This window comes from Micromesistius poutassou (assembly GCF_964030765.1).
Source record: "Micromesistius poutassou genome assembly, chromosome: 7".
In the NCBI taxonomy this organism is placed as follows: domain Eukaryota; kingdom Metazoa; phylum Chordata; class Actinopteri; order Gadiformes; family Gadidae; genus Micromesistius; species Micromesistius poutassou.
Window position 1 is genome coordinate 8,741,480 of NC_140277.1, and position 26,107 is coordinate 8,767,586.

Genomic DNA, 26,107 nt, shown 5'->3' on the forward strand with positions numbered 1-26,107 from the left:
TGTCCATCTTTCCCTGCTTAAAAAACACCAACACACACCAACCAACACAACACCATCGGTGTGCCTTACCCGTCAGTGTTTGGCTGTGGTTGGATGAAGGGTTTTTATTGGCAGACATTTCGAATCGGTTCTGTATTCCACAGTGGCCATTCTGCTGATGTTTGGGGCAGTGTGCTAGAAATTTTGTCACCCAGTTTTGTCACCCATACAGCCCCAATAACACCAACTAACAGCTGCTTGGCCTCTGTGGGGCAACTATTTTTTGAATTGTTATAAAGTAGCCCCAAGTGTTTTGTTTTGCTCTGGGGTTGTTTTGCATTGCTGTGCGTTTTTTGGCAGAGGCCCCTAGACACCCCGAGGTGAAACCAGTTCAACTAAAGAAAAAAAGCGGCCAATGTCATTAGGTTGCAGTATGAGTGTTCCTTGGTGGCTTTGCCAAAGTAAAACAGGAAAAGGGCAAGGCGGCTGCTCTGCTTTTCTTCTTGCCTTCAACAAAAAGGCTTTTGGAAGATTGCCCCCTAACTGTGTCTTTCTTTGTCTTCCTCTGTCTGGATCTCTCTTGGGGCCACGTGACAGGTTTCAGTGGTGAATGCACTGGACATGCAGATCGTGGTCTCCAACGTGCCGTCCACTGTGGTAGAGGAGAACAAGGACCAGCTGGTTAGGTGAGACCATGTTTAAATGTCAGCCAATGGCCCAAAGCTACCTACTCAGTCAGAGCACATCAACATTGTGCGTCGGCTTTAAAGTCGGATACAAATGTACTGTTAATACTATAAAATGTGTTATTGTTATTCATAACATATTAATGTTTTCTTATTATTTGATGTCTACCTGTAGAATTGTATTTCTCCTTCCAGGTTAAACTTAATTTTTCATACATTTTTCATCAACTTATTTCTGGAGGATTCCCTGCGCAACAAATACAGTTTTTAATAACTTAAATCAAAGAGTTCCATGCAAGACGCGTTTGTTTTTATTATCCCCAGGAAGGGCCCTGCGAGGAAGGGGATCCTGCGTCTTTGATGAAGTGCGATAATAATTCTAATACTATAAAAGTCAAATAGAAAAATGTCAATGCAATCTTGCACCTTAAGCTCCATCGCAGAAGGAAAATAAACAGGGAGGCGTTCACACCAGCACGCACCTCCAATTCACTGTCATGTGAGGTTTTTTCTTCCCTATTGACTATAGTCCATCAATTCATCAGCTTGCAAACGTCCGCTTCGTCACGTCCACTCCTCGCGGAGACATTTAATTGAACTTGTTCAAATGCAAACAGCTACTCTGTTTGCAGGGCCTGGTGGGCAAAGCTTTTAGCCTTATTAGCTCATCGGAAAAGCAAATGGCCTTTAATATTTGTTTTCCCAGTGTGTTCTTTGTTGCGTCTCCTGCGCCTCCTCTTCCCCGGATGCCGTGCACACACACACACACACACACAGGGACACACAAACATACATACATAAAACAAACCTATTTGGGGTGTTTAACACTCAGTGGCGACACCACAACACCAGGACACCAGGACACCCCGGGCAGGGCAATAGCGGGGCTCCCTGGGAGCGGTCCAAGCCTATTTTACATGAGTGCTCGCAGCGTTTTCTCCACCATGACACCAGCAGTCACCGGAGGGTTTTATTTCTATTGGCGGTGATCTGGAGTGCAGATTTACCGCCCCCACCACCCCTGCCCCCACACGGAATAATTTATCCCAGAATAGTTCTGCCAAGAGTTCAATGTCGAGAGACGAACTCTCCCGATGGGGGGAAACCCGCTGCCAAATGAGGTACTTATAATACAGTGGTTGGTGGGGGCTTTCGTCTTGCTTTAGTTACCATGACCACAAAATGAATCACTAACGATATCAACACGTCCGCCTTTTATGGTAATGTTCCTCTTGCACTTTTTCTTGAAATGAGTTTTGTTTTGTGCCCAGATGTGAGTTCTCAGGTCACCACAGTCTCTCAATATGTTTTCAGGAAAGTATCAAAGATAGTTTTTTTGGTGTTGCATTCTATTAGTGTCTTATTTGTTTTTGTTTAAAACTACCACTCAATTGAATCCAATTTGTATTGTATAATATTGATTGTATCATTTATTGTGTGATTTGAAATCATTTAATTTGTTATTGTGGTCCTGTGTCCCTTGTTTTGCATGAAAAGTGCTGTATTAATGAAGATGAATTGATTTGGAATCCTTTTCATAGCATTCTGGAGCGCTATGTCCAGGACCAGATACCCGGTGCCAGGGTGATCGTGGAGGCCATCGGGCCCCGTCGCTATGGCGACGGCTTTGAGCTGGAGAACTACAGAGAGTCTGACCTCACGGTGTATGCCATCGACCCGCTCACCAACAGAGCCATCTCCCGCCAGGAGCTGTTCAAGTAAGTCACGGAGCAAAATGAAAATATCTATAATGTCATTTCCATAAGCACCTCCTCTTCATTTTAGCTGAGGCTTTCGTCCACAGCGTCAGTGGTTGAAAGTGTTTACTAAAGGACTAAATAATCAATGAACAAGTAAGGCGGTCATGAAGGAAAAGATATGGGATAGGGCATCTTTGTGAGGACATCCTAGCGACTATGCTACCCTGCCTCTTGGTCGGCCCTCCCCTGGCCTGAGTCAGACTGATTGGACTCTGGGGCCGGGTGGCGCTGCACACGTTAAACCAGCCAGCAACACACACACTCAGGGAGAGACCACCTTGTATCATTGTCTACAAACTTTTACAATGAACCGGTTTTCCAATACCGGGCTTTGGAGGAACCCAGTAGTCACCTAGATGGAGTGTGGCAGCCACCTAGGTGGCCCAAAGCAAGCGCACTGCTACAATTAGTTTTTTATACTTCAATACACAAGGGTATATAGTCTACTTTTATACCCTTGTGTTATTTACTATGAGAGTGTACCCTGTCGGGTAATGTACAGAACTAGCTTCTCTCTCTCTCTGTCTCTCTCTCTCTCTCTCTCTCTCTCGTTCTCTCTCTCGTTCTCTCTCGTTCTGTCGTTCTCGCTCTCTCTCTCTCTTTCTCTCTCTCACACTCGTTCTCTCGTTCTTTCTCTCGTTCTCTCGTTCTTTCTCTCGTTCTCTCCCTCTCTCTCTCTCCCTCCCTCTCTCTCTCTACCCCCCTCGCTCCCTCTCATTCTGCAGCCTTTCCTCTTCGTCTCCCCCGAGGCCCTGTGTTCTCTGCAGGTGTACCTGATCTTTTGTAGAGGACAATAGCTCAGGGACAGAATCACATAATGGCTTCACGGCGACAGGAAGATAAAGTGAGAGTAAGGAGGGACCGGTGTCTTTCCATCACTTCCTTGGCAGTTGTTCCCCCTATAGCCCCATCTTCCCCAAAAGGCTTTTTAAAATGGCTGGAGGTGGCACTTTGCGCCGTGTTTCCACCTGTCAAACCCAGGGTCCCTCATCTCCGGGCGGTTTCTGTGTTTAAAACACTAACTTGACCACCAGGAGGGCAATGTCGGCCACTAAAGCTCTGTATTAGACAATATATAAAAACACATGAAAGACACCCCGGTGCCTTGGAAGAGGCGGCTCTGTCCCCGTGCCAGGAGACGGCTTCAGCAGCCCCTCTGTGGCAGCGCAGCTCTTTAGCAGGTTAAGTCTGCACCTCAGGACAGCCTTCTGCCCTTTCTCACAGTTCCCCCAGCGCCTTTCAACAGGCTCCGGGTGCCCAGGCTTTCAGCACTGACATCCCCTCGCTGCAGGAGAGGCGGAGGCAGCGGAAGGGGACCCCATACTGGCCATGCCTTTTGCTTTTCTTCCTCCTTTGACTCAATTTTGCCAACTTTCGTCTCAGGTGGCTTTGTGTGGCTTCCTGTCACTTTCACTTACGGCCCTGGCTTCCCTTTTATTTCTTGTACTTCTTGCCGCCCCTCAGAGCTACTTTCTTCCCTCACATCCATGCTTTTCACTTGGCTTGAATTAAAGGAGAGTGTGTTTCAATAACCCTTCTCATAACATGTGGACATGTGGATCAATATGTATCACACTGCAATGTAGTTCATGTAGTTATTGATAGTGTAGAGGCTGAGGTGTTTGACTCCCAGGGTCAAAACTTTTTTCCCCCAATAACAATGCAGCCCTAACCTCCACCTGCGCCTTCATGTCCTTTGTCTGATTTCACTGGAAGTGACTTCGAATAAAAGTGGCTACGTAATGGCTTAAGAGAATTGACCAGTCGTTCACATCAATAGAGTCGGCCCGAAACATAACCTAGTCACAAATAGTGGTTCCTTGTTCTCAGTCTGTCATCACGACCTTTGGAGTCCTTGGCTCATACACATTCGTTAGTTAGTAGTTAGTAAAAGTGACCTAGAGCACTAGCCCCTGTTTTAATCAGGAGCCCAGTGAGTTCAATCAATGAAATTAAATTAAATTCACCTTATTCATCCCAGAGGGGCAATTTAAGAGGGCGCAGCACAGTTGCTAAAAAAGAGACAAAAACAAACACAAGCACACAACACACACTGCATAATCGACAAACACACACACGCATACACACACACTACACAATCAAGCAACACACACGTCGCAACAACAAGATTATGTTAAAAGGTCAGTGTTCAGCATTAAGGAGCTGGACAGCCCTGGGGATGAAGGCCTTCCTCCTCTGTGTCTGACAGCTTGGACGTCCTGAGGGGAGCCACTTGAACTCAGGAAACGGGATATGGGAGGGGTCCTGAAGAATCCTACGTGCTGATTTTACAGTCTGTCGGTCACACAGGGCGCGGAGAGTCCGAACAGGGTACCCAATGATTTTTGAGCAGACCTTAACCACACTCAACAGGCGGTTCCTGTTTTGCAGGGTGATAGAGTGGAACCAGCTGGTGAAAGAAAAGGTTATTACATTTTCAATGAAGGCATAATAGAATGTGGTGAGAATCTGTGTTTCCCCCTATCATTTGGCTGCAGTCCTTAGTTTTGAGAAGGAGGAGGATGGCAACACAAGCACACATGCCGCTTGGATGAGACCCTCCATCCCTCACACTGAAAGGTTGCCGCTGTCGAGCAGCCACCCGTCCCAGACTTGATCCAGGGGCTTGGGGAATAAAGAACGCCTACTACAGCGTTTCTGTGTAGAGAAAGATAGTGGTAGATGGCGAGCTGTTAGCGGTGGCGATGTTGGTAGACGGAGAGGGAGGGGGTGTATTATAATGTGTAACCTTTAGCCACCTTGAGTGCCTACCTTTAGCCACCTTGAGCACACTTGGCTTCATGAGGAATGGTGTCTCAGGAGGATGAGAGAGAGAGAGAGAGAGAGAGAGAGAGAGAGAGAGAGAGAGAGAGAGAGAGAGAGAGAGAGAGAGAGAGAGAGAGAGAGAGAGAGAGAGAGAGAGAGAGAGAGAGAGAGAGAGAGAGAGAGAGAGAGAGACCAGCAAATTACCTTCCTTTCTACTTGTTTTACCTATGGAACAGTAGGGAGTCCGATAGTAATTCGAGGCAGCAGTGCACTCAGTGCATTTTTTCCGCAAGGTGCATACTTGGAATGGACATTAGGGGTAATGGCATTGTACATTCAGATAGAGGGTGGTCTGGAACAGCACCATACAGCCATGTGGGTGGGGCTTCTGTCTTTGGCTGTGTTGGTGTGTAACACTTTGATTAATTGCAAAATTATATATTGTACTGTAGGTCTGTTCCATTACACTGTGTGAACTGATAATTCAAACACCTGGTAAGCCCATAAAATATTAATGTCGCTATGAATAATTTCTTCCATTTACCTTTCGTCATTTAGCAGGCTTGTTTATACAAAGCGACGTACGTGTGTGTGAGGCAGAGCCCGATCAAAGCATGAGACAATATCTAAGCAAAGCCCAGAGTAGCAATATCAAGCGGAAAGATGGGGGAAGTCGATTATTATCAATATTTAATTGTTCTTTCAATTATTGCACCTTTCAGAAATACAGAGACACGCATCTCAATAAAGCCTGTTCCAATCAAAATGCAACGTTATGTGCAAGCAACGGAATGAATTCCGTACGTTCAACGTAATTCAACATGACGTAAATCAAGCAAAATCAGCATCATTTAACAACAACATTTTACAAATTTTACAAAAAACCTAAGCGCAACATAATTTAACATTGTGAATCGCGCAAGAGCAAAGTTATGACGTTTTTTTAATATACAAATGGACATCGTTAACCGTAACGATACAAAACACACAACAAGCCAAAGTCATTTCCCCAGCGTGATCACCCTCTGTCCCGGAGCAGGTTCCTGGATGGCAAGCTGCTGGACATCAACAAGGAGTTCCAGCCCTACCTGGGGGACGGGGGCCGCGTCATGGTCATCCGCTCCCCGGACATCGTGGCCAGCGTGAAGAAGGCGGCGCAGGCAGTGGGCTACACCGAGGGGGCCCTGCTGGCCCTCGCCATCATCATCATCCTCTGCTGCATCCCCGCCATCCTCATCGTCATGGTCAGCTACAAGGAGTAAGTGGCTGCCCGGGGGTGGGGGGGGGGGTGGGGGGGGGGGGGGGGTGTAGTCATGGTAACAGCTCCTCCAGCTCCTCCTGCGCCTCCACCCTGTCTCTGCCCCGGTAAATTAATTCTGGCGTTCTCCTCGTCGTGGTGTGTGTCCTCGTGCGACCCCCTTGTTGTTGTTGTTTTTGTTTCCGCTCTTTTCTCCGGGAATGTAGAATGTCAATGTGAGCGGCGTTCCAAACCAGCTGAACGGCGCATTTACATTTCCGGGGGTGAAGAAGCATTTGTATCTGGTTGCTCATAAATTGGAGACATTAATGCATCTGACTCCAGGGTTTTCCACGCAACAGTGAAGGGGGAGGGGGGGGGGGGGGGGGGTGCAGTGTGTTCATGAGGACACTGCCGCGTTAGGGCCGTCACACATGGTGGATACCACAGAATACTAAACGGGATGGAAACCGAGTGCCACGGTTGAGCGGGGAGTAAAGTGAGACAAGGCTTTGGTGTAGGGCTACAACTAACGATTATTTTAATAGTCGATTAATCAGTCTAATATTTTTTCGATTAATCGATGAATCGGATAAAAAAAAGAAACATTTGTAATTGCCGCATCTTTATTCAAAAACTGAACATTACTTCAAATTCACAATGCAGACTGAAGTGTAAAAACAACAGGTTATTGCTCCAATGTCCCTGAGCTATTAAAAGTAATATTAAATGATAAAAAAAATTAAAACATGTATGATATACATTTATGTATATATCTAAAAAAAATGAAAAGGCTCCTTTCTTTTATAAAGTGCACAAAATTTGGTTTTCAGTTGTTTAAAAGTGTAAAGTAAATAAAGTAACACACACACACACACACACACACACACACACACACTCAATTAACCAGCTAACGCTTACGTTACTTTAATAAACTTTATTAAACCCTCTCTGTAGCTCTACCAATAAAGACCAATAGACCATTAAAACACCAAATAAGATTTGCTTTGAAAGCTTTGGAAGTTTATTTAACACTATTTAAACACTATTAACTAGTTAGTAGTCAGCATATAAGATCGATCGGGCAGCGAATTGCATTGCGTATCCGACATCACGACGGAGAACTGCAAATGCTCAAGGGGTCTCCGTAGTTACAGTCGGATTACGGATTACAGATACGGAGTAGTATACTTTGGGCTTGATATTGCATGTCCTTACTTGAAAACGGAATAAATGTGAGATCTTGTATTGACTTAACCCTGCTGTCGAGCCCCCTTCCTCGTCACGGATGACATCACCGTGGTTCTTCCGTGCCACGCCATTTCGCTTTTGCAAAGATTGCAACTAACACACTTTTTAGCTTTATGCATTGTAAATTGCTCCCACACTTTGGAAGATTTCAGTCTAACCGTTTTCTCCTCCATGTTTCATGTCCAAAATACAAGCTGTGGTCGCTCACACTATAGCGCGCGGAAGGCTCGCTGTGGACCTGTCGGCGTCAGCTTCTGTAAACAGACGCAACTCAACGAATCGATGACTAAATTCGTTGCCAACGCTTTTAGTAATCAATTTTTATCGATTTTATCGATTTGTTGTTGCAGCCCTTTGGTGTGTCTGTCTGTCTCTATCTTACCTGGGCCTAGTCCTCCACCTCCACCACTCCTTGTCTCACCCTCCCGCTCCCTGGCTGGCTGTGGCTGCTGCTTCTCTGTCTTCCTCTCTCTCTCTCTCTCTCTCTCTCTCTCTCTCTCTCTCTCTCTCTCTCTCTCTCTCTCTACCTCCTCCAATCCTCCCTGCCTCCTTTTTTCTCTCTCTGACTCTCTTTCTCTCTCTACCTCTATCTACCTCTCTCTCCCTCTACCTTTTCTCACTGCGTCTGTACCTCTCTCCCTCACTCCCTTCGTGTCCAGGGTTAATCTCCAGGCTCATGCTCTGTGAAAGCAGATTCATTAACACTCCTCTGTGACAAATGTCCTTGTCCAACTGTGATGGTCACAGAGAGACTCTCTCAACACAAACGCTCACCCTAGCACATGCATACATTTATGGAGTGGTATCTTCATTGTTGAACGGACAAATATTCACATAACAGTCCCACACAAAATCGTACTCACTGGCACACACTCACACACACACGCGCGCGCGCGCACACCAACCTGCACACATAGACAAGCACATACGCCAACACAAGCACACCTGCATAGATAAACACTGTATGACTGCTGACAACAAGGGCAGCTTTTTCCCCTATTTATTCATTGCCCTCTGGGAACCAATGAGTGTTCTCCTCTTCCCTGTCCTGTCCCTCAGACTGAGTGTGTGTTTATGTTTGTCTGTGTGTTTGCGTGAGTGAGTGTGTGTGTGCGCTTGCATGTCTGTGTGTGTGTGTGTGCCAGGCCAGGCGGTCCCAGTGATGGACAGGGTTACTGACACTCACATGCCGTCACGCCTCTTTGAGCGACTTCATTGTTCTGTCCGCCCCGTGCTACCTACGTGTTCATGTTGTTCTTGTTAAAGACAGCTTTGAACTGCATCCAAAGTGTGTGTGTGTGTGTGTGTGTGTGTGTGTGTGTGTGTGTGTGCATGTGCGTGCATGTGAGTGAGTGTGAGACAGTTTGTGTATGTATGTATGTGTGTGTGTGTGTGTGTGTGTGTGTGTGTGTGTGTGTGTGTGTGTGTGTGTGTGTATTTGTGCGGAGTGCGTGTGTGTCTGAATGAGAGACAGTGTGTGCTTGTGTATGTGTGTGTACGTGTGTGTCAGTGTGTGTGTGTGTGCATGTGTGTGTGTGTGTGTCTGAGTGAGGGACAGTGTGTGTTTGTGTGTGTTCTAGCATGTGCGTGATTATGATTGAGAGACTGTGTGTGCGTGTGTGTGCGTGTGTGTATGTAAATGCACCTTTGAAGCCCCATTGAGGGAGTGGGTGTCATCCTCTGTTGTCTAACTTGCTGGTCTGTGGGTGCTGGTGGACGGCTTACATGAGTGTTGGTGGCCAGCGATGACATGTTTATTGTTCCCAGCAGATGGGTCAAACGGTCCGCTCAGTGTAAACATGCCCGCTGCAGATGGCTACGTTATGGCCACGCTAGCCCTTAGCATACGAGGCGCGGCGTTCGCACGCGGGGCCGCGCAGATGGCTTATCCAGCGTGGTGATCAATTCCAAGAGCATATTTGAGCCTTCTGTAGGAGGATAAATATGGGTTTTGTTTTGGTTGGGAAATTAAATCATTGTGTCACTGTTGAAATGTGTTTAAAATCAAGCCCTGGCTTGGACGAGAAGAAGCACAGCAAAAACACATCGTAATTGAAAAAATAATTGGTGTGGAATAATTGGATTAAAGCAGTGAGAAGTTAGTGTCAAAACCCAAGAGGGAGGGGATGAGAGAGAGAGAAGATGTGCGTTATGTAGACCGCTGCTGGCTCTGGAGGCTGGAGCACTTCATTGCTGTCAAAATAAAACACTAGGCTATATCTATTACACTACGAGTACATAGATAGAGCTCTTTGATACCGCATAGTATAAGCGAATGACTGGATATGGAAAGGTAGAAAGGTGCCATGAGAATAATACACATTGTTTAAGTGTGTCACAGTGTGGGTGTGTTTCTACATGGTACACCAACAATATAATACTCCCTCGGTACTAAAGTTTAGTATTTTCATTGTAAATCTAATCATAATATGTTTATCTAACGTGGTTTTCTTCGTTCTTGTGTCCCAATTTGTCTTATACCGCCCTCTCTCTCTGTCTCTCTCTCTCTCTCCCCCCCCTCTTTCCCCGTCTCTCTCTCACACTCAATATCCCTCCTTATTTCTCTCATCTGCTGCCTGCGAACTTCTTCACCAGATTCAAAGAGTAAGTATCCTTTTATTATTATTATTATTTATCAGGAGTAATCACACCTCCAGTGCTATGAAGGCTCCAAACAACAACCCCTCTGCGTTGTTCATCAGTCATTTTAATGGGGGCAAGATTGCGCTTAAAGGGCTATGATTCTTTGTGAAAATGACTTGAATGTCTGAGTATAATGGCACCTTGCGGCATTCTTCCTGCTCCCGCCTGAAATTACAGCTGATCGATCAAACGAAAGCCAAGCAATAGTCAGTCAGTGACACTTAAAGATCACGAGATGTTCTGATCTTTTTATGTTCCTTTTTAGAGCAACTATCAGGAAAGAGAATGATGGAGGGAAATGATACCATATTAGGACAGAAAGATTGACAGATGGAAGACTGTATGCGTGATATGTTTAGATTAATAGATGGACATATATAGACGTATAGATGATAGTTGGATGATAGATAGATAGGTAGATGGATAGATAGAAAGATATATGATAATATATGGATGATTGATATATAGAAAGATAGATAGATAGGTAGATAGATAGATAGATAGATTGACAGACTGACTAAAGTGGCATCTCATCCCCTCAACAAATGGCAGGTAGAGGAGACGATACATAGCTGTATAGATGATGGATGGATAGATGGATGGATACATAGATAGATAGATTCTATCTGAAACCAATGTTTCTTCTCAACTCCTTTAAAGCGTAGATGGATGGATAGAAAGATACATGGCTGTGTAGAAGATGCATGAATAGATGGATTTATTTATAAATAGGCCCATAGATGCTGTCTGAAACCATTGTGTCTACCCCCTCAAGCCGCCAGGCTGAGTGTGCCAAGACCGCCAGGATCCAGCAGGCCCTCCCTCCCGGGGCCAAAGGTGCACCCCCGCCGCCCTCCGCTGCCCCCCCAAGAACCAGCAACCAGTACGAGGAGCTGGGCGATAGCAGCATGTGAGTGGACCAGAACCTCTCCTCCCTATGATCAGCATTGACATGTTATAGTGGACCAGAACCTCTCCTCCCTATGATCAGTATTGACATGTTATAGTGGACCAGAACCTCTCCTCCCTATGATCAGTATTAACATGTTATAGTGGACCAGAACCTCTCCTCCCTATGATCAGTATTGACATATTATAGTGGACCAGAACCTCTCCTCACTATGATCAGTATTGACATATTATAGTGGACCAGAACCTCTCCTCACTATGATCAGCATTGACATGTTATAGTGGACCAGAACCTCTCCTCCCTATGATCAGTATTGACATGTCATAGTAGACCAGAACCTCTCTTCACTGTGATCAGTATTGACATGTTATAGTGGACCAGAACCTCTCCTCACTATGGAGGATCAGTATTAACATGTTGGACCAGAACCTCTCTTCATTATGGAGGATCAGTATTAACATGTTATAGTGGACCAGAACCTCTCCTCACTATGATCAGTATTAACATGTTATAGTGGACCAGAACATCTCCTCATTAGGGAGGTTCAGTATTAACATGTTGGACCAGAACCTCTGCTCACTATGGAGGATTAGTATTAACATGTTATAGTGGACCAGAACCTCTCCTCACTATGAAGGATCAGTGTTAACATGTTATAGTGGACCAGAACCTCTCCTCACTAGGGAGGATCATTATTAACATGTTATAGTGGACCAGAACCTCTCCACTATGGAGGATCAGTGTTAACATGGTGGACCAGAACCTCTCCTCACTAGGTAGGATCATTATTAACATGTTATAGTGGACCAGAACCTCTCCTCTATGGAGGATCAGTGTTAACATGGTTATAGTGGACCAGAGACTTAATTTGAGGCTTTATTTTTAGATTTTTGTTTTGATAGTTGGGGGTTATTTATGGGTTGTTATAAATTATTTGTATCAGTAATGAATAATGATGATTTTAATGAATTAGGATGTTATCATTTTTATAATTTGTCGTTAATGAGATCATGATGGATTTTTAAGATTCATTCTGGATTAGTATGGATAATTATGGATTGTTATGGATTAATTATGGATTCTTCTGTATTATTATTGATCGTCATGGATCATTATTGGAGGTATGGAAATATTATTCATTAGTATGATTATTCCAGATATTTAAAGATTTTTTTTTTAATGTATAATTAGGATATTAGCGATTGGCAAACCGCTGTGGGCTTCCCTGCATCAACGTACTCCGGAGAGGAGTCTAACGATTATCAGCTGCATGATCAACTGTTGTTTGACTCTTTATTAATTGAGAAGACATTTTTATCCAAAGCAACTAACAGAGAATTCAGATTCATGGCATCATGGAGCAGGTAGAGTTAAGCATCTTGCTCAAGGATGCCTACAGATTGGTAGTGAACATTGGGGATTCAATAACACGCAAGTTTAAGCAAGCACTCCGATTGGTCAATTCCCATTCTTAAGCGTGTTTAAATGCCTGGTGAAAGAATGGACAAAAAGATTGTGCCTAATTACAGAAAGTATCGCTATGCTAACTAGCCGAAACTATTTTCATGAGCCTAGTTTCCATAACAACGTTCAACTGACCCAAGAGTCGGCTATCGTTACTATAGGAACTATTTTCTGATGGAGATGAACTCGGGCAGAAAGCTTGAATTTGAGGGCAAATTAACCCACAATATGAAAATATTTTACAATATTGTTGATAATGAAGATGGTTTGTGTTATTGAATCGCAATCTTACATGAGATGGCGTTCTTGAATGTCATTATTGGTACTTGAAGCACAGGACTTCGGAACTCGGCGCAAGCGCCTCGTTCCTACGGCTGTGCTTCGCGTACCAATAATGACATTCAAGAACGCCATCTTGTGTAAGATTGCTTAATTGAACCCAGTACATTTGGAGCTAGAAGTGAATACCATAGCTACTACTACTACACCATCCTGTCCCATATGTGATTTGGTGTGTTGTTGTTTTTTTATGTTTCTCAATAGCATTGCTCAAAGCATTACACACAAAAAAAATCATCAGGCGTTCTTCTTTCAAGGTTACAGCATATTGAAAGAGAGTGCTTTGATTTTCTGTCATGTTTGGTTCTGTTCAGTTTATTTTAAAATTGTCCCTCTCTTGTTACTTTTATTGAATATATCATCGTCACTTCCTGTGCTTCCCGGACTTTTTGTCTATGGCACAATTCAATTTGAGCTTTCATGTTAAACACACCAGTGTGCAGAGAAATGCTGATAGCTAGGAGATGAAACTGATAGAATTAATACCGTGCTATCGGCCCCTTTGGTAAATAGGGTGCTTAGTCATTTTTACCCAATTCCTAAAGGGAAGTACTTGCAACTTGTTCTTCTTCCTGGTTTCCTGCTTAGATAAGAGGTAATTACATTTTAATGATATGCCAAAGATAAGCTCAGAGTGTCCTTTATTGTTCAGAGCAGCTGTCAACCAATGCTAAGAAGAAAAATTAATGCATTTCTTTTGAGGAGGGGGTTTTCTGTGAGCCAGAAGAGCCAGTGGAGTGTGTGGAGTCTTTCAGGCTTGGTGCCATTTTGTGTTTTGAAGTAACCTTACCAAGATTACGGTTCCGACAGCTGTGTTGTTTTTCTTTAAACATTTTTTTAAACTCCTGTGATCTTCCACAGTCCCCCATGACAGGGCAGGAACCAATGGGACGCAGGCCCCAAGCACACAATGATATGCAGCGTTGCATATTATGCATCCCTGTCTTTTTACCATATGTCTGTTTTTCCCTCTCTCTCTCTCTCTCTCTCTCTCTCTCTCTCTCTCTCTCTCTCTCTCTCTCTCTCTCTCTCTCTCTCTCTCTCTCTCTCTCTCTCTCTCTCTCTCTCTCTCTCTCGTCCACATTTCCATTCACTTGCACCTGTTGGGATTCAGAGTGCAGTAAGTACTCCATGCAATGTTTCAGGGCCTCATTAAAATACAATATAAATACAATTATGTTGTGAGTAGAAATTGAATATTAGATATTGTCCCCGCTTCTCCCATCCTGCTGATAGGTTTAGCTGGACGCTTCGATTGAGTTAGAGACAGTTCACGTCAATGTGATTTTTTCAGAGATTCAATCTTTGGAATGCACAACCATGTGTAGTGTGTTGTTGTTGTTGTTTAATTGAATTGTCGGGTTCCTAAAATAGTGGCGATGCAGTGGAACCGATAGTAAAGTATAGTGCTACACTTTTAGCTAATACCCTTAGTAAGTATTCTCCTAGCCTTCATTCACTTTAAGTCAAGCCAGATTGTTTTCTATTAGATTTGGCTCTGCTGATAGTACCTAATCTATGATTAGACTTGTACATAATGGGTGGATGTTGTCTCTTTGAAGCAAATTAATTTGATGGCACCGTCATGGACCTGAAATGTAATACTACTAGGGGAAGGCTCATTGGATTCTATTTGCCTCTTGTGACTTCAAATAGTGAATCATATTCTTAACAATGGTAAAATTGCTGATATAGTAAACGTAAGCTAAAATGCAACACTACCGTCCCCCTACAGGGTAAATGGCCTGAATGTGATTTTCTGATACAGATCTGGTTTCAGGCAGACCAACCACAACAAACACAGTGAATCAGAACTTTATGTTTCCTTATTGCTTTCTTGTCGTTTGCGGGTAACTTCACGAAAAGAAAGAATGAATGTGACCAGACGGATTCCAAAATTCGATCTGGGATGAGAATTGGCTTAGGATGAATGTAGCCTCATAGCATACAGGTTCAGAGATGGTACAGCACTCAAGTTAGAGAAAGGCATCATACTGCAACCACTATCCACAATCCTATCCACAAGCCTGGTCGATGCTGGAATAAAATTGCCTAGTCGCTTTTCCCTCACTCTTCCCCATATACTAATGTATCCACTCCCTTTTACGACGATTTACTTCTACTACACCTTTTACTGTTCCTTTTCCCGTTCATTCCATTTGACTTTTCTTCACTTTGTTCTTAACTGTTGACTGTTCTTTAGTTTCCACTCTTTCTTTTTGCATGTTTCAAGTCTGTTCCTTCCTTCTCCCATCCCGCCTCTTCTGTTGGGCTCAGGGCTAAAAAGTCTGTCATTGAGGAGGCCGACCGCCAGCGGATTCTTAGCTCCTTCGCCTGTCGCGCCCTCACAGCCCACGCCAACGGAGCCTTGCCCGGCAACCTGCCCAAGTCGGAGAGCAACGTGACCTTCCTGTCCGACCGCAACCCGCTCACCACGCACAACCCTCTGTACACCGAAGACAGCCACGTCAACAACAACAACAACGGCCCGCATTCGGGCGGTACCGTCGCCTACGCTCAGAGACGCTTCTCCCCAGCCAGCTCGCCGCCCGTTGAGGGGTCCGCGACGTGGACCCTGCCCTCCCGCGCCCACGGAGGACTGCACAACTACGAGACGCCGCGGAGGCAGGCCCTGATGGACCCCGTGGGGTGGGAGCTGCAGCTGCGCCGAGCGGCGGCGGCGGCGGCGGGCACCAGGGGACGCCAGCACAGCCTGGACAGTCTGGACCTGCTGGAGGACATGCCGGGCGAGCCCGCGGAGAATACGTGGGCGCCGCACTTTGGGCTGCCGCGTGCCACCTCCTACCAGGAGCAAGGCTGGGACTACCAGAAGCGGGCCTCCTCCGCCCTGGAGCCGGGCTGGGACTTCCAGAAGAAGGCCTCCTCCACCCTGGAGCCGGGCTTTGACTACCGCCAGGAGACGCGCTCGGCCGACGTCCGCTTCAGCGAGCGGAACGGCGACGGAGACACGCTGGAGATCAGCCCCGAGGCCTTGTTCTCCATCTTGGACCGGCCCTACACGCCCGTTTCGGGCCACGAAGGAGCCCCCAGGATCATCATCACCCAGGGGGAGGAGGAGGCGCTCCTCCACAAGAGATTTGGTTCTAGCATCGGCTCCGTCGGCGGCTTCATGGCGGACGAACCCTGCCAGATCACCGTGGAGATGATTCCCGACCCCCCCCGAGAACCCCGCCCCGCCTCCTCCTCCACCTCCCTCGCAGGCGCCACCACCGCCACGCGCTCCTCCTCCTCCCCCTCCCCCCTCCCCCTCCTTCCCCTCCTCCTCCTCCAGCTCACCCTCCCTCTCCTCCTCCTCCTCCTCCTCCTCCTCCTCCTCCTCCACTCCCTCTTACCCCTCCATCCTCGCTTGCCCTCTCGCCCCGCCACCCCTCCTCTCCCCCGCCCTCCAGCTACCAGGCCCCAAGACTCCAGGACCCCCAATGCCCCCTGCCCTCCGCCCCTCCTCCCGTCCCCAGCCGCGTTCCTCCTCCACCTCCTCCCCTTCCCCCACCTCCTCCCCCTCCACCTCCTCCCCCACCTCCCTCCCCTGCCGCCGGTGAGGCTCCGCGGCCAACGGTGCAGTTCGTCCCCACCTTCCTGCCCCCCGTGTCTTCCCTCCGACCGGTGTCAGCCCGCGTCCTGGCTCCGCCCCCTCCCCACCCGCAGGCCGGAGGAGAGAGGAAACGGGAGCTGAAGGGTATCCTCCGAAACATCCAGAACCTGGCTGAGATCGAACGCTCTGTGGCCAACCTGTACAGCCAGGTGGACAAGAGCTGCAAGGTGCCCAAATTCAACAAGAGCGCCCCAACGGGGGAAGAGGCAGCCGGTGGTGGTGGTGACGGCGGAGGTGGTGGTGGTGGTGTCGGTACCCTCGCTCCAACCAGCTCTTCTGGAGGAGGAGGAGGAGACGACGGCGGTGGACACAGCACGCCCGATTTCTCGGTTTCTAAATCGGGCACGGAAAGCCGCACAAACTTGTCAGCAGAAACCGCAAAGAGCCAAGTCAAAACGGCTGCCGCTCCACAGCCGACGAGCCAATTAAAGTGGAACAGTTCGCACGTGGCGACTCAGGAACTCATGGAGCTCGAGCAGCCGTTCTCCCAGTCCACTCTGCTCTGATTCATGCTCCTTCCCTGTTTCTTTTCTTCTTTATTGTATTCTTTACTATTCTGTCAGTTTCTTTTTGTATCTCCATGCCACATTGAAGGGTCATGTTTTTTTTAACGTAGCCAATATACTATTAATACTATCTCTTTGTACCAGGTATTAGAATTGTAATAGCCAGATGCTATGTATGGACGTTGCTATGACTTTAGTGAGCTTGAGTGGCACTTGGTAATGAGGCATACATAAATATGTGTCCGCATTGCTATTTAGGGTTCAATAGTAACAGGAAAAGCTAAGAAACCAAAGACTTTTGACGTCGTAAATCCCAAATGAAATCTGCGTCTTCCTCTTGGTAAAGGTATCTGATGGAGGTCAACTAATTACGGATAATTAAAGGATAATAAAATTAATCCAGATTTTCACTGTTGTTTTAATTAATTGACAGACTAAGTCATTTATACATACAGTAGAATAGTCTTTACCACCAAGGATAGGTCGACCACAAGGATAATACTAATATGATATGAAATGTATTCAGTAGCTAAATTTAGTAGTTAAATATTGCAATTACATTGAGTAATACATGAAAAGAGACACCGGCATAAAATATTCAGGCACTGTTGCTTTGGGATGAGCTCAAATTGGCAAGTCAATATCATAAGATGGATAATAATATTTTTAAATAAAATCTATGAACCACGGATCAAAAATAAAGATTAATGGAGGCTCAAAGGGAACTTCAGAGCGTTCATTTGTCTGTTTATTTTTTTTCTCAAAATCCCAAATATATTTAAAATCAGGTCGACTCCATTAACGTCTTTTATTGCAGATAATGAAGCAGTGATCCAATTTTTGTCTTCGTATTTATCCGTATTTATTCTGCTCAACCAGGTTTTGGAACAGAACACTAAATACTGCGAGAGAGAGAGAGGCTTGCAATTTTTTTTTGCTGGTAAATCGATAACAGATTTTTACCGAACACAAAAACAAAAGGGAAAGCGGCGTGTGTAGTGGTATAGACCGGAGAGAGGGTACAGCGCCTGGCATTTCCCAGCATGCCGAGTTAGCCCAGAAGAAAGGCAGCGGACCCCCGGGGGGGGACATGTCTCTTGACATGCCTCCGCAGATCCCCTCAGCCTGATGGAGCCCTCCATGCAGGGCTGGCTTGCACGCCGTAGCACGCTAATTAGACCACCAATCAATCCTCACACACAAAAGCCTGCCGCCGATGGGACTGTCAACCGCCATCGCCCTCCTCCTCCTCCTCCTCCTCCTTGTTCCCTTGTTCAATCCTTTACTGTACCCTGGTCGCCTGTCTCCTGTCTTTTCCAGATTTTTGTTTGTTTTTTTCGCTTCTTTTTTTCCTTTCTTGTAAGGCTTGTCTTTCGGGTGCCTCCTCCTCCCACCCAATTATCTGACGATTGGATCGGCCCCTTAAGACTCTGGATTGCGATCGGCCCTTCTCTCACCCATCCCTCCCTCACCTTCATTCCCATTGTGTTTGCTCACGCCTTTTGTTTCCCACCACCCCTGCTCTTTGCCTCTCTCTTGTCGTTTCTATTTCCGTCACGCACTCTTGATGTGTTGTTTCCAAGCTTTGAGACCCTTTGCTTAATTATTTCAGCCGCTGCCTCCCCTCTCCCTCTCCCTCTCTGTCTCTCTCTCTCTCTCTCGCTCTGTCCCTCTCTCTCTTTCTCTCTCTCGCTCTTTCGCTCTCTCTCTCTCTGTCCCTCTATCTCTCTCTGTCCCTCTCTCTTTGTCCCTATCTCTCTCTATCTCTCCCCATATCACCCTCTTTCTCCAGAGCAATTCAGAGCCCTGTTTGTGTTCCCATTGTATTTCCCCTGATGGAGTGGATCCAAAGGGTAGCCAGTATTCATTGTTCCCAGTGTGCAGAACATTGTTAGGAGTCGTAGCCCACAACTCGTGGGTTACGACTCCAGGTGACTTGTGGCCGTGTTCATTCACAACCCGGAGTGAAGTCTACCTTTTAATGGAAAAAATACCCTTTTTTTTCTTGATTTATTTTATGTGATTCTATCATTGGTTGTACAATGCTGTTCAAATTACTTTTCTCTGTCCCTTTCAAGAATGCATTCGAGAACAGTTGTGAACTGGTAACTGGAAAACAAGTCGATATCAACGTTTCTGTCAATGTTGTTTTTTTGTTGTTGTTGTTTAGTGGTTATGATTTCCAATCATGGAAACATAGGACCAACTTTACGCCCGACAGATGACTCGCTCTTATAGGTCTACAGTCCCATTTTTTCTCTACACCTCTGTCCCCCAAAGCACCCCACCCCAGCAGCACTCCTCCACCTCCACCTCCACCACCACCACCTTTCCCGACCAACTCCCCTCCTGTTAAAAGGCCTGTCTGCTAAACCTGTCCACTGGGCCATTCGTCTTGCTGTTTCCCACAAGCAGCCAGGCTCCAGCAAGCAGAAGGTCATCCATCAAACCCTGCTTCACCCAACGCACTTAGCCTCAGGGGGGGCGGGGGAGGATGCTAGGGTCATACCGACGTGGTCACCACCACACCCTATAATAAGTGATGACTGTAGTGTAGCAGAAGCTCACATCATTGCTTGGTCATGTCTATAATTATATATATTTATCCAGGCCTTCTGTCTGGACTGCACACTGGCATCAGGTTGCTGGTTGACTGCTAATGAGAAAAAGTGTCTCGGTTTTTCAGCATTTTCATCCCGTTCATCGTTCGCTTCTCCGGTTGGTTAGTTGGTCGGTGGGTTGGTTGATTTGTTGAAGCGGTCAGGCGGTCTGCTCGTCTGTTGGTCGATCGGTTCATTCATTTATTCATGTATTCCCACTATTTGTCGGGACCAATACTTCTCTTTTCAAGGAATGTGCTAAATGTGCAGTTGGTGCACATATCAAAGGCCATTTCCAAACCGCTTTTCATTTGCATACAACCTTGAGATGGGTCGCCTAGATATGGATAAAGAGGAATGAGCCCTAAATCCACTGATAAGAATACGGCCCAATGTTTTCTCCTTTGCTTTGGTTTTTCGAATGAATAAAATAAATCCATACAAGCCTGTGTGATGGACAAAAAAAATGCCCAGTAAGTAAGACAGAAATATATTAAATCGTCAGCACTATTTTAACCGCTGTTGTTTTTACCCATCAGTTGTCAGAAAACAGTTGAACTGTTTGCTCTATCTATCCATACTCACTGTTTGTTTCCTAAATTTCTCTTTTCTTCCGGCACACAGGAGACGGGGCCGCGGGCGCCAGGTAGGCTTACACCGTTCCGGTCTTTCTTTTACCATTATTTATTATAATTGCATCCCCTTTGTTATTATTCATCGTGTGCCAATACTTTTTGTTGTCACTCTAAATGCATCCGGTAGAGTCCTAAGAAGCCCACTATTTTTCTTTGATCCTTCACCAACTTGATGAAACGGTGAATAAGATTAAGATGCAATCTCCGCCAAAGTACTTTTGACATCACGGTTTAAATTTTATTTGAAAGTGGTTGGTATTCCATTCTGAGTGCTCGTAGAAGGGCAAAAAATCTCTGTCTATCTGACAGATAATAATTTTTTCCCAGTGTCTTCCTTTCCACGCATGCAAAGGGAATAAAGGCCTTCATAGACACACTCTACACAGATAAATGGTTTGAAATCAACTGTTAAAAGCTGGCCTGTGTAAAACCTTCAGCACGTAAACCCTACCACAAGATTTTTTGAGTTGCTAATTTCTTCTTCGTTTCAAGTGGTGCTTGCTTCTCCACCACCCACCCCCCCATCATGTCCTGCCATGTTTAAAATTGCTTTGAAGCCATTAACATCTCATCTTATCCGTTTGTCTCGTATCAGAGCCACAGTGTTGAAATGTAACATCATTCTCCTTCTTCTTCTTCTTCTTCTCTCTAAAGCTTTAATAGTAACCTTGAACTCTGTATTCTGTATTTTGTCTCTCCTGGCTTTTCCCTTCCTCTGTCGACCTTCCCCTTCTGTCTTTTACTAACCCCGGGAAGCAACAGCAGCTGTTGAGGCCTTCTCTGCTCAGACCTGAGGTAGAACCAGGTTTTTCTCCTAATTCTCTCCTTCTATTCTTCTTTCCTATACTGCATCTTTTCTCTGCAAGTACGGCGCTGGCTGCTACCTAATGCTTCGCTAATGACTTATGATCATGTTTAATTCTCTCTCTCTCGCTCTTCCCCCCAAATTAAGGATCTTTCTATGGAGTCTGGCATCGACCAAGGCCAGGACTACGCACAGGACTATTATAATTATGACCAGGGGTGAGTTCTCCAGCCCAGTGCTTCCATTATTCCACTTCCTTCCACATCTCTCCTTCTGTCTACAAAGGATTCATCTTTATTGCTTTCTTTAATGTGATCATTAAGAGGCGTTCATCATTCATCTGCTCTCTGGCTAAAGAAATAACCTTTCTGCTGGAGAACGGGAGCCTTTCAGGGACTTTTAGAGGGAGTCGATGGGCACACCGTAGTACATCTATACCATGTCCTTCTTTAACCCAGAGCAGTGCTGGTGATTTGGGCCCCTGAAGTGTTAACCCTCTTCTCTTTCATCCAATGAGATCAATAACACTGCCCAGGGCTAAGCAATGGTGGGTGAGAAGGGGTTTTTTTTTTGCAATGTGGTACATTGCCCATAGGGTCTGAAGGAGAGATGAAGAGACAAAACAAAGCTGGAACACAAAGCTGTAGCTCCTGATGAAAACTTTGCTGTTTATGAAGTGCTACGACACTGTGGTAGGGAATATTTAGGGAAACTTCAACATGTGATAGAAATAGTCGTGTCTGATCCTGAAACAGATATAAGATAGTTAGATAGCTAGATATTCGAAAAATAAATGGTGTAATTCACATTTTATAAATTTCCAAAGGGTGCATTAATTCCTACATGAATGTGCTACATTCTGGTAATGATCCCTTTTTGTCATTGTCTAAATCTTTGCCTTTTCAGTGTCTCTGTCATTCCTTCGGAAACAATCATACAACTGTGTAAAACCTGCTGGCATGTTTAGAACATTGTGTTATATATTTAAATATGCACATTATTTCCACCAATTACATCTTGATAACCACATGAAGGGTCATCAAAAGGGTCATCAAATCCAATATCGCCTAGCAAAATGTGATGTATTTTTAGGAGAAAATCAGCTGGTATCATCAATTTAAGTTTGGATGGTGTGTTTTTGCTCCCCAGGTACGACATGCCACAGTACGGCAGTCGCAGGAAGCTGATTCCTCCCATGTATGATGAGTACGGACAGGTCATTATGGAGGATGATGGCTACTACTACTCTGAGGTACATAATTTCTACTGATGTTTTTTTCCCCCACAACTGTTGACAAAAGTATGCTTAATCATAGTGCAAAACATTATGGCATTGACTAATATATTCATATATCGTAATGCCCCCCCATACAAACACACACTCACACTCACCCACACACAGAGTTTTGATATTGTTATCTGGTGGATTAACCCGGTTTATCAACTGAATGTGGCTGTCACAGGGCCGAGGCCGAGGTCGTGGCAGGATGCCCGGTAGAGGTCCACCTAGGCGGGTTGGATTTAGTGACTTGCCTCCCGAGGGTGGGATCGAGCAGGCCGGGCCATCTCAGGACGTGGAGCCTTCCAAGGCTGCCAAGAAGCTGAAGTCTATCATGAAACTCAGCAAACTACTGGCAGCCAGCAAGGGAGGAGCGAAGACATCTGCTGCCACATCACCTGCCCGATCACCGTGGAAGAAGGCCAAAATGTTGAAGATGTTTGGCGTGGGGAAGAAAGATAAAGATTATGCCAAGCTGATGTCAGCACGTCGCATCGATAGCCAGGAGAGCCTGGCTGGCGGGGGGCCGGCGGCCTTTGGACAAATTGATACCAAGTCGGATTCCCGAAGCCGCCTGGGCAAGGTGTTTAGGAAAATCACCCTGGGCAATAGGTTGCAACCTCGGGCGAAGTCCGGCAGCGAGCTGGATGAGGAGGGCTCGCAGGTGGCCAGTGAGGATGAGAGGAAGTCCAAGGTGTCCATCAGCGTGACGGAGAGCGAGCCAGAGGCCAGTGGCAGCGGCAGTTCGAAGGAGAAGGGCTCTGACGATCAGTCGTCAGAGAGAGGCAGTGAGGACAAGGACTACCTGAAGGTGGATCTGGATCGAGATGACGCCAACGAGAGCACTGTCGATTCCGACGAAGAGCCTGAGGCGTCTGGTGATTCGGATGAGGAGAGCAAGTCAGGAACCGAGAAAGACTCTGATTCAGAGAAAGACTCAGATTCAGAAAAGACATCTGGTACAAAGGAATCGGGAACAGAGAAAGATTCTAGCGAGGAGAAAGAGTCAGGCACAGAGTCCGGAACAGGTACGGCTTCCGAGAAGGATTCGAGTACAGAGAAGAGTTCAGGCACAGAAAAAGAATCAGGTGAAGAGTCTGATGAGGAAGAATCTGACGCCTCAGGATCCGGATCCTCTGCCCGCTCATCCATGAAGTCCTCTGCTACAGATGCCAGCAAGAGCACTGGAGTTTCGGGGAGCAGCGAAGCCGGTAGTGGAAGTGGCAGTGGCAGTGGTAGTGGTAGTGGTAGTGGTAGTGGAAGTGGAAGTGGAAGTGGAAGTAAAAGCGGAAGTGGTAGTGGTAGTGGGAGTGGGAGTGCTAGTGCTAGTGTGACTGGTAGTGGCAGTGCAAGTGAGAGTGGAAGCAGAGATGGCTCCAGCGCAACCGGATCATCTGTGAGGTCTTCAGCAAGTCAAGGGGTGTCTGAGAAGTCTAACGAAGAAAGCAGTGCGGCAGAGTCCGGGACAGGAACTGCCAGCGACGCTGAATCGGAGGCCAGCAGCGGCAGCAAGGGCTCCCAGTCCGGCAGCTCCCGCAAAAGTCGCTCGAAGGCAAGCGATTCCGAGGACGCCAAGTCCTCTAGTGGCAGTCAGGCAACAGAGGCGAGCTCGCAGGGAAGGAGCAGCAAGAAGTCCAGGTCTTCAAGGGGCAGCCTCGGCTCCATCACTACCCGCGGGTCCGAAGGCACCATCGAGGAGGAGAGCGAGGGCGGAGGTTCCGATGAAGCCGAATCCGAGGCCGGTGATGAGAGCAAGGAGGAGTCGGCCGGGGAGCTGAGTGACGCGCCGTCTTCCAGGCGATCCAGTGTAGATTCCGATGGGCCTGGACCCTCCGCACCTTACGCCCCCCCCAAGTACAGCACAGACATGCGCAGCGCCACCTCTGACGAGATGTACGGAGGCCTGTCCCCCATCACAGAGGTGGACGAAGACGCCATCACCACGACTGCAAGTGGTTCAAGGCAAACATCGGATTCTGACTCTGAGGGGAACAACACTGCCTTCTAGAAGAGAGATACGGTGCTTTGTAAAGTAAGAGTGAATCAATTCACTTACCCTCGCATGGGAGTGAAGTATCGTGTGCCCCTACAGCGTATTTCAAATATAGTCTTTATTCTCTCCTTTCGCCTGAACAACAAATCTTGTTTTTCTGCTTCTCTATTATCAGTGCATTTTTCTTTCTTAACAATCTTTATTTCCTACTTCTTTTCAAGAAGAATGGCCTTGATTCTGCTGAGTGAGATCTTGCTTGCTGTGTTGCAGTGTTTTTTGCTTTATACCTTCAATGAGATTCTTTGCCCAACTATCAAGGTTTGTGAGTGCAAGTTAACGGAAGGTCAGTAGTTCTACGTTAACCCATGCTGTTTTTACTGTCTCTTTATCCAGCCTGGGAGTAACCAACGGATTAAGCTAGTGGTGGACCACCTAGAGCACAACACCGGCTCCACCACAGAAGACGGCGGCACGGAGACCCAGCGTAACCAAATCCCCAGCATCCCCAGCAGCCATAGCAACGTCAACGGGAACGTCTACCTCTCCCAGAATGGCACCATCGTCCGCACCAGGCGGCTCACCCACCCCAACAACCTGAAGATGGGCTCTCCCTGCAGACTCGGCAAGCAGTTCAAGAAACTGGACAAGCTGGCCGTGACCCACGAAGAAAACATACCCATCAACAACATCGAAGTGGCGGAGAATGAGACGGGGAACGGCATCAACACGTGCATTTCCAGCACCTCCTCCGTGGACGTGAACCTCAACCTCAACACCCAGATCTGCTGCGGGTCCCCGGGGTCGAACATCACAAACCTCAAGACTTTTGGCTCGAAAGGCAGCATAACCAAGGCCATGGGGCCGGCCTGTGGCGCAGACGAGCTGGAGACATTTGTGGACAATCACAAGGTGAGCAGAGAGACGCTGGAGTCCCATAGCGACCACACGCTATCGGAAGAGGAGGAGCTGTGGATGGGGCCCTGGAACTGCCTGCACATACCTATGACCAAACTCTGACTGACTTTTCACAGAGATTATGTTTTCATTTTGTCTTCCCCCTTTTGTATAATCCTTAATTGTGATTTGTTTTTCCTTTTTCCACATGTGTTGTGTTTAGATTTTTTTTTTTTTTCATTTAGAGCAGGGGGAAATTATATATGTTTGACCGGGCCCATTGTCTCTTATGGTTGTTTATGACAGGTGACGTGTATTTGAATGTTTTTGAATGAAATTTTTGTTTGATAGTATGGGTTGTCAAAAAAGTTGTTGGAAAAATACTTGACACAGAGAGGGCTACTATAGAGTATTGTCCAGCAAAGCAATGTGTGCCTCAAACAAACTTCTTCTTTTTTATGTCAGATTAAATGGTTAACTGTACTCAAACACCATTTTAAAATCTGCATTCATCTTTCTAGTGAGTTGAACTCACTATTATTATAGCAATGAGAGATTATGATTATTGGTATTATTATTATTATTATTATAATTATATAAGACATTCAAAATCAGATTATATAACATAGTGGGAATTTGTTTGAATCTATTAAAGGGGACATATTATACCACCAGGTGTGGGTGTGATTAGCCAAAGCCGTTTTGAAAATGTGCAGCTGGATAGATCAGTCTACCAGCCTACCCAGT

General features: G+C 46.3%; 1 protein-coding gene across 1 annotated transcript in view; it reads left to right on the top strand.

Moving 5' to 3' along the window:
* Positions 1–24,517, top strand: part of LOC311350172 (protocadherin-15-like) — a gene marked incomplete at its 5' end in the record, with an annotated part of 188,434 nt that extends 163,917 nt beyond the window's left edge. Inside the window, 10 exons of the mRNA XM_084470183.1 lie at positions 577–665; positions 2,207–2,383; positions 6,231–6,449; positions 11,098–11,232; positions 20,379–20,400; positions 21,146–21,184; positions 21,342–21,412; positions 22,344–22,446; positions 22,658–23,684; positions 23,844–24,517. Of these exons, the coding sequence (XP_084326309.1) occupies positions 577–665; positions 2,207–2,383; positions 6,231–6,449; positions 11,098–11,232; positions 20,379–20,400; positions 21,146–21,184; positions 21,342–21,412; positions 22,344–22,446; positions 22,658–23,684; positions 23,844–24,481 (2,520 nt within the window). The 3' untranslated portion in view covers positions 24,482–24,517. The remainder of the gene's footprint in view (positions 1–576; positions 666–2,206; positions 2,384–6,230; positions 6,450–11,097; positions 11,233–20,378; positions 20,401–21,145; positions 21,185–21,341; positions 21,413–22,343; positions 22,447–22,657; positions 23,685–23,843) is intronic.
* Positions 24,518–26,107: the final 1,590 nt, after the last annotated feature.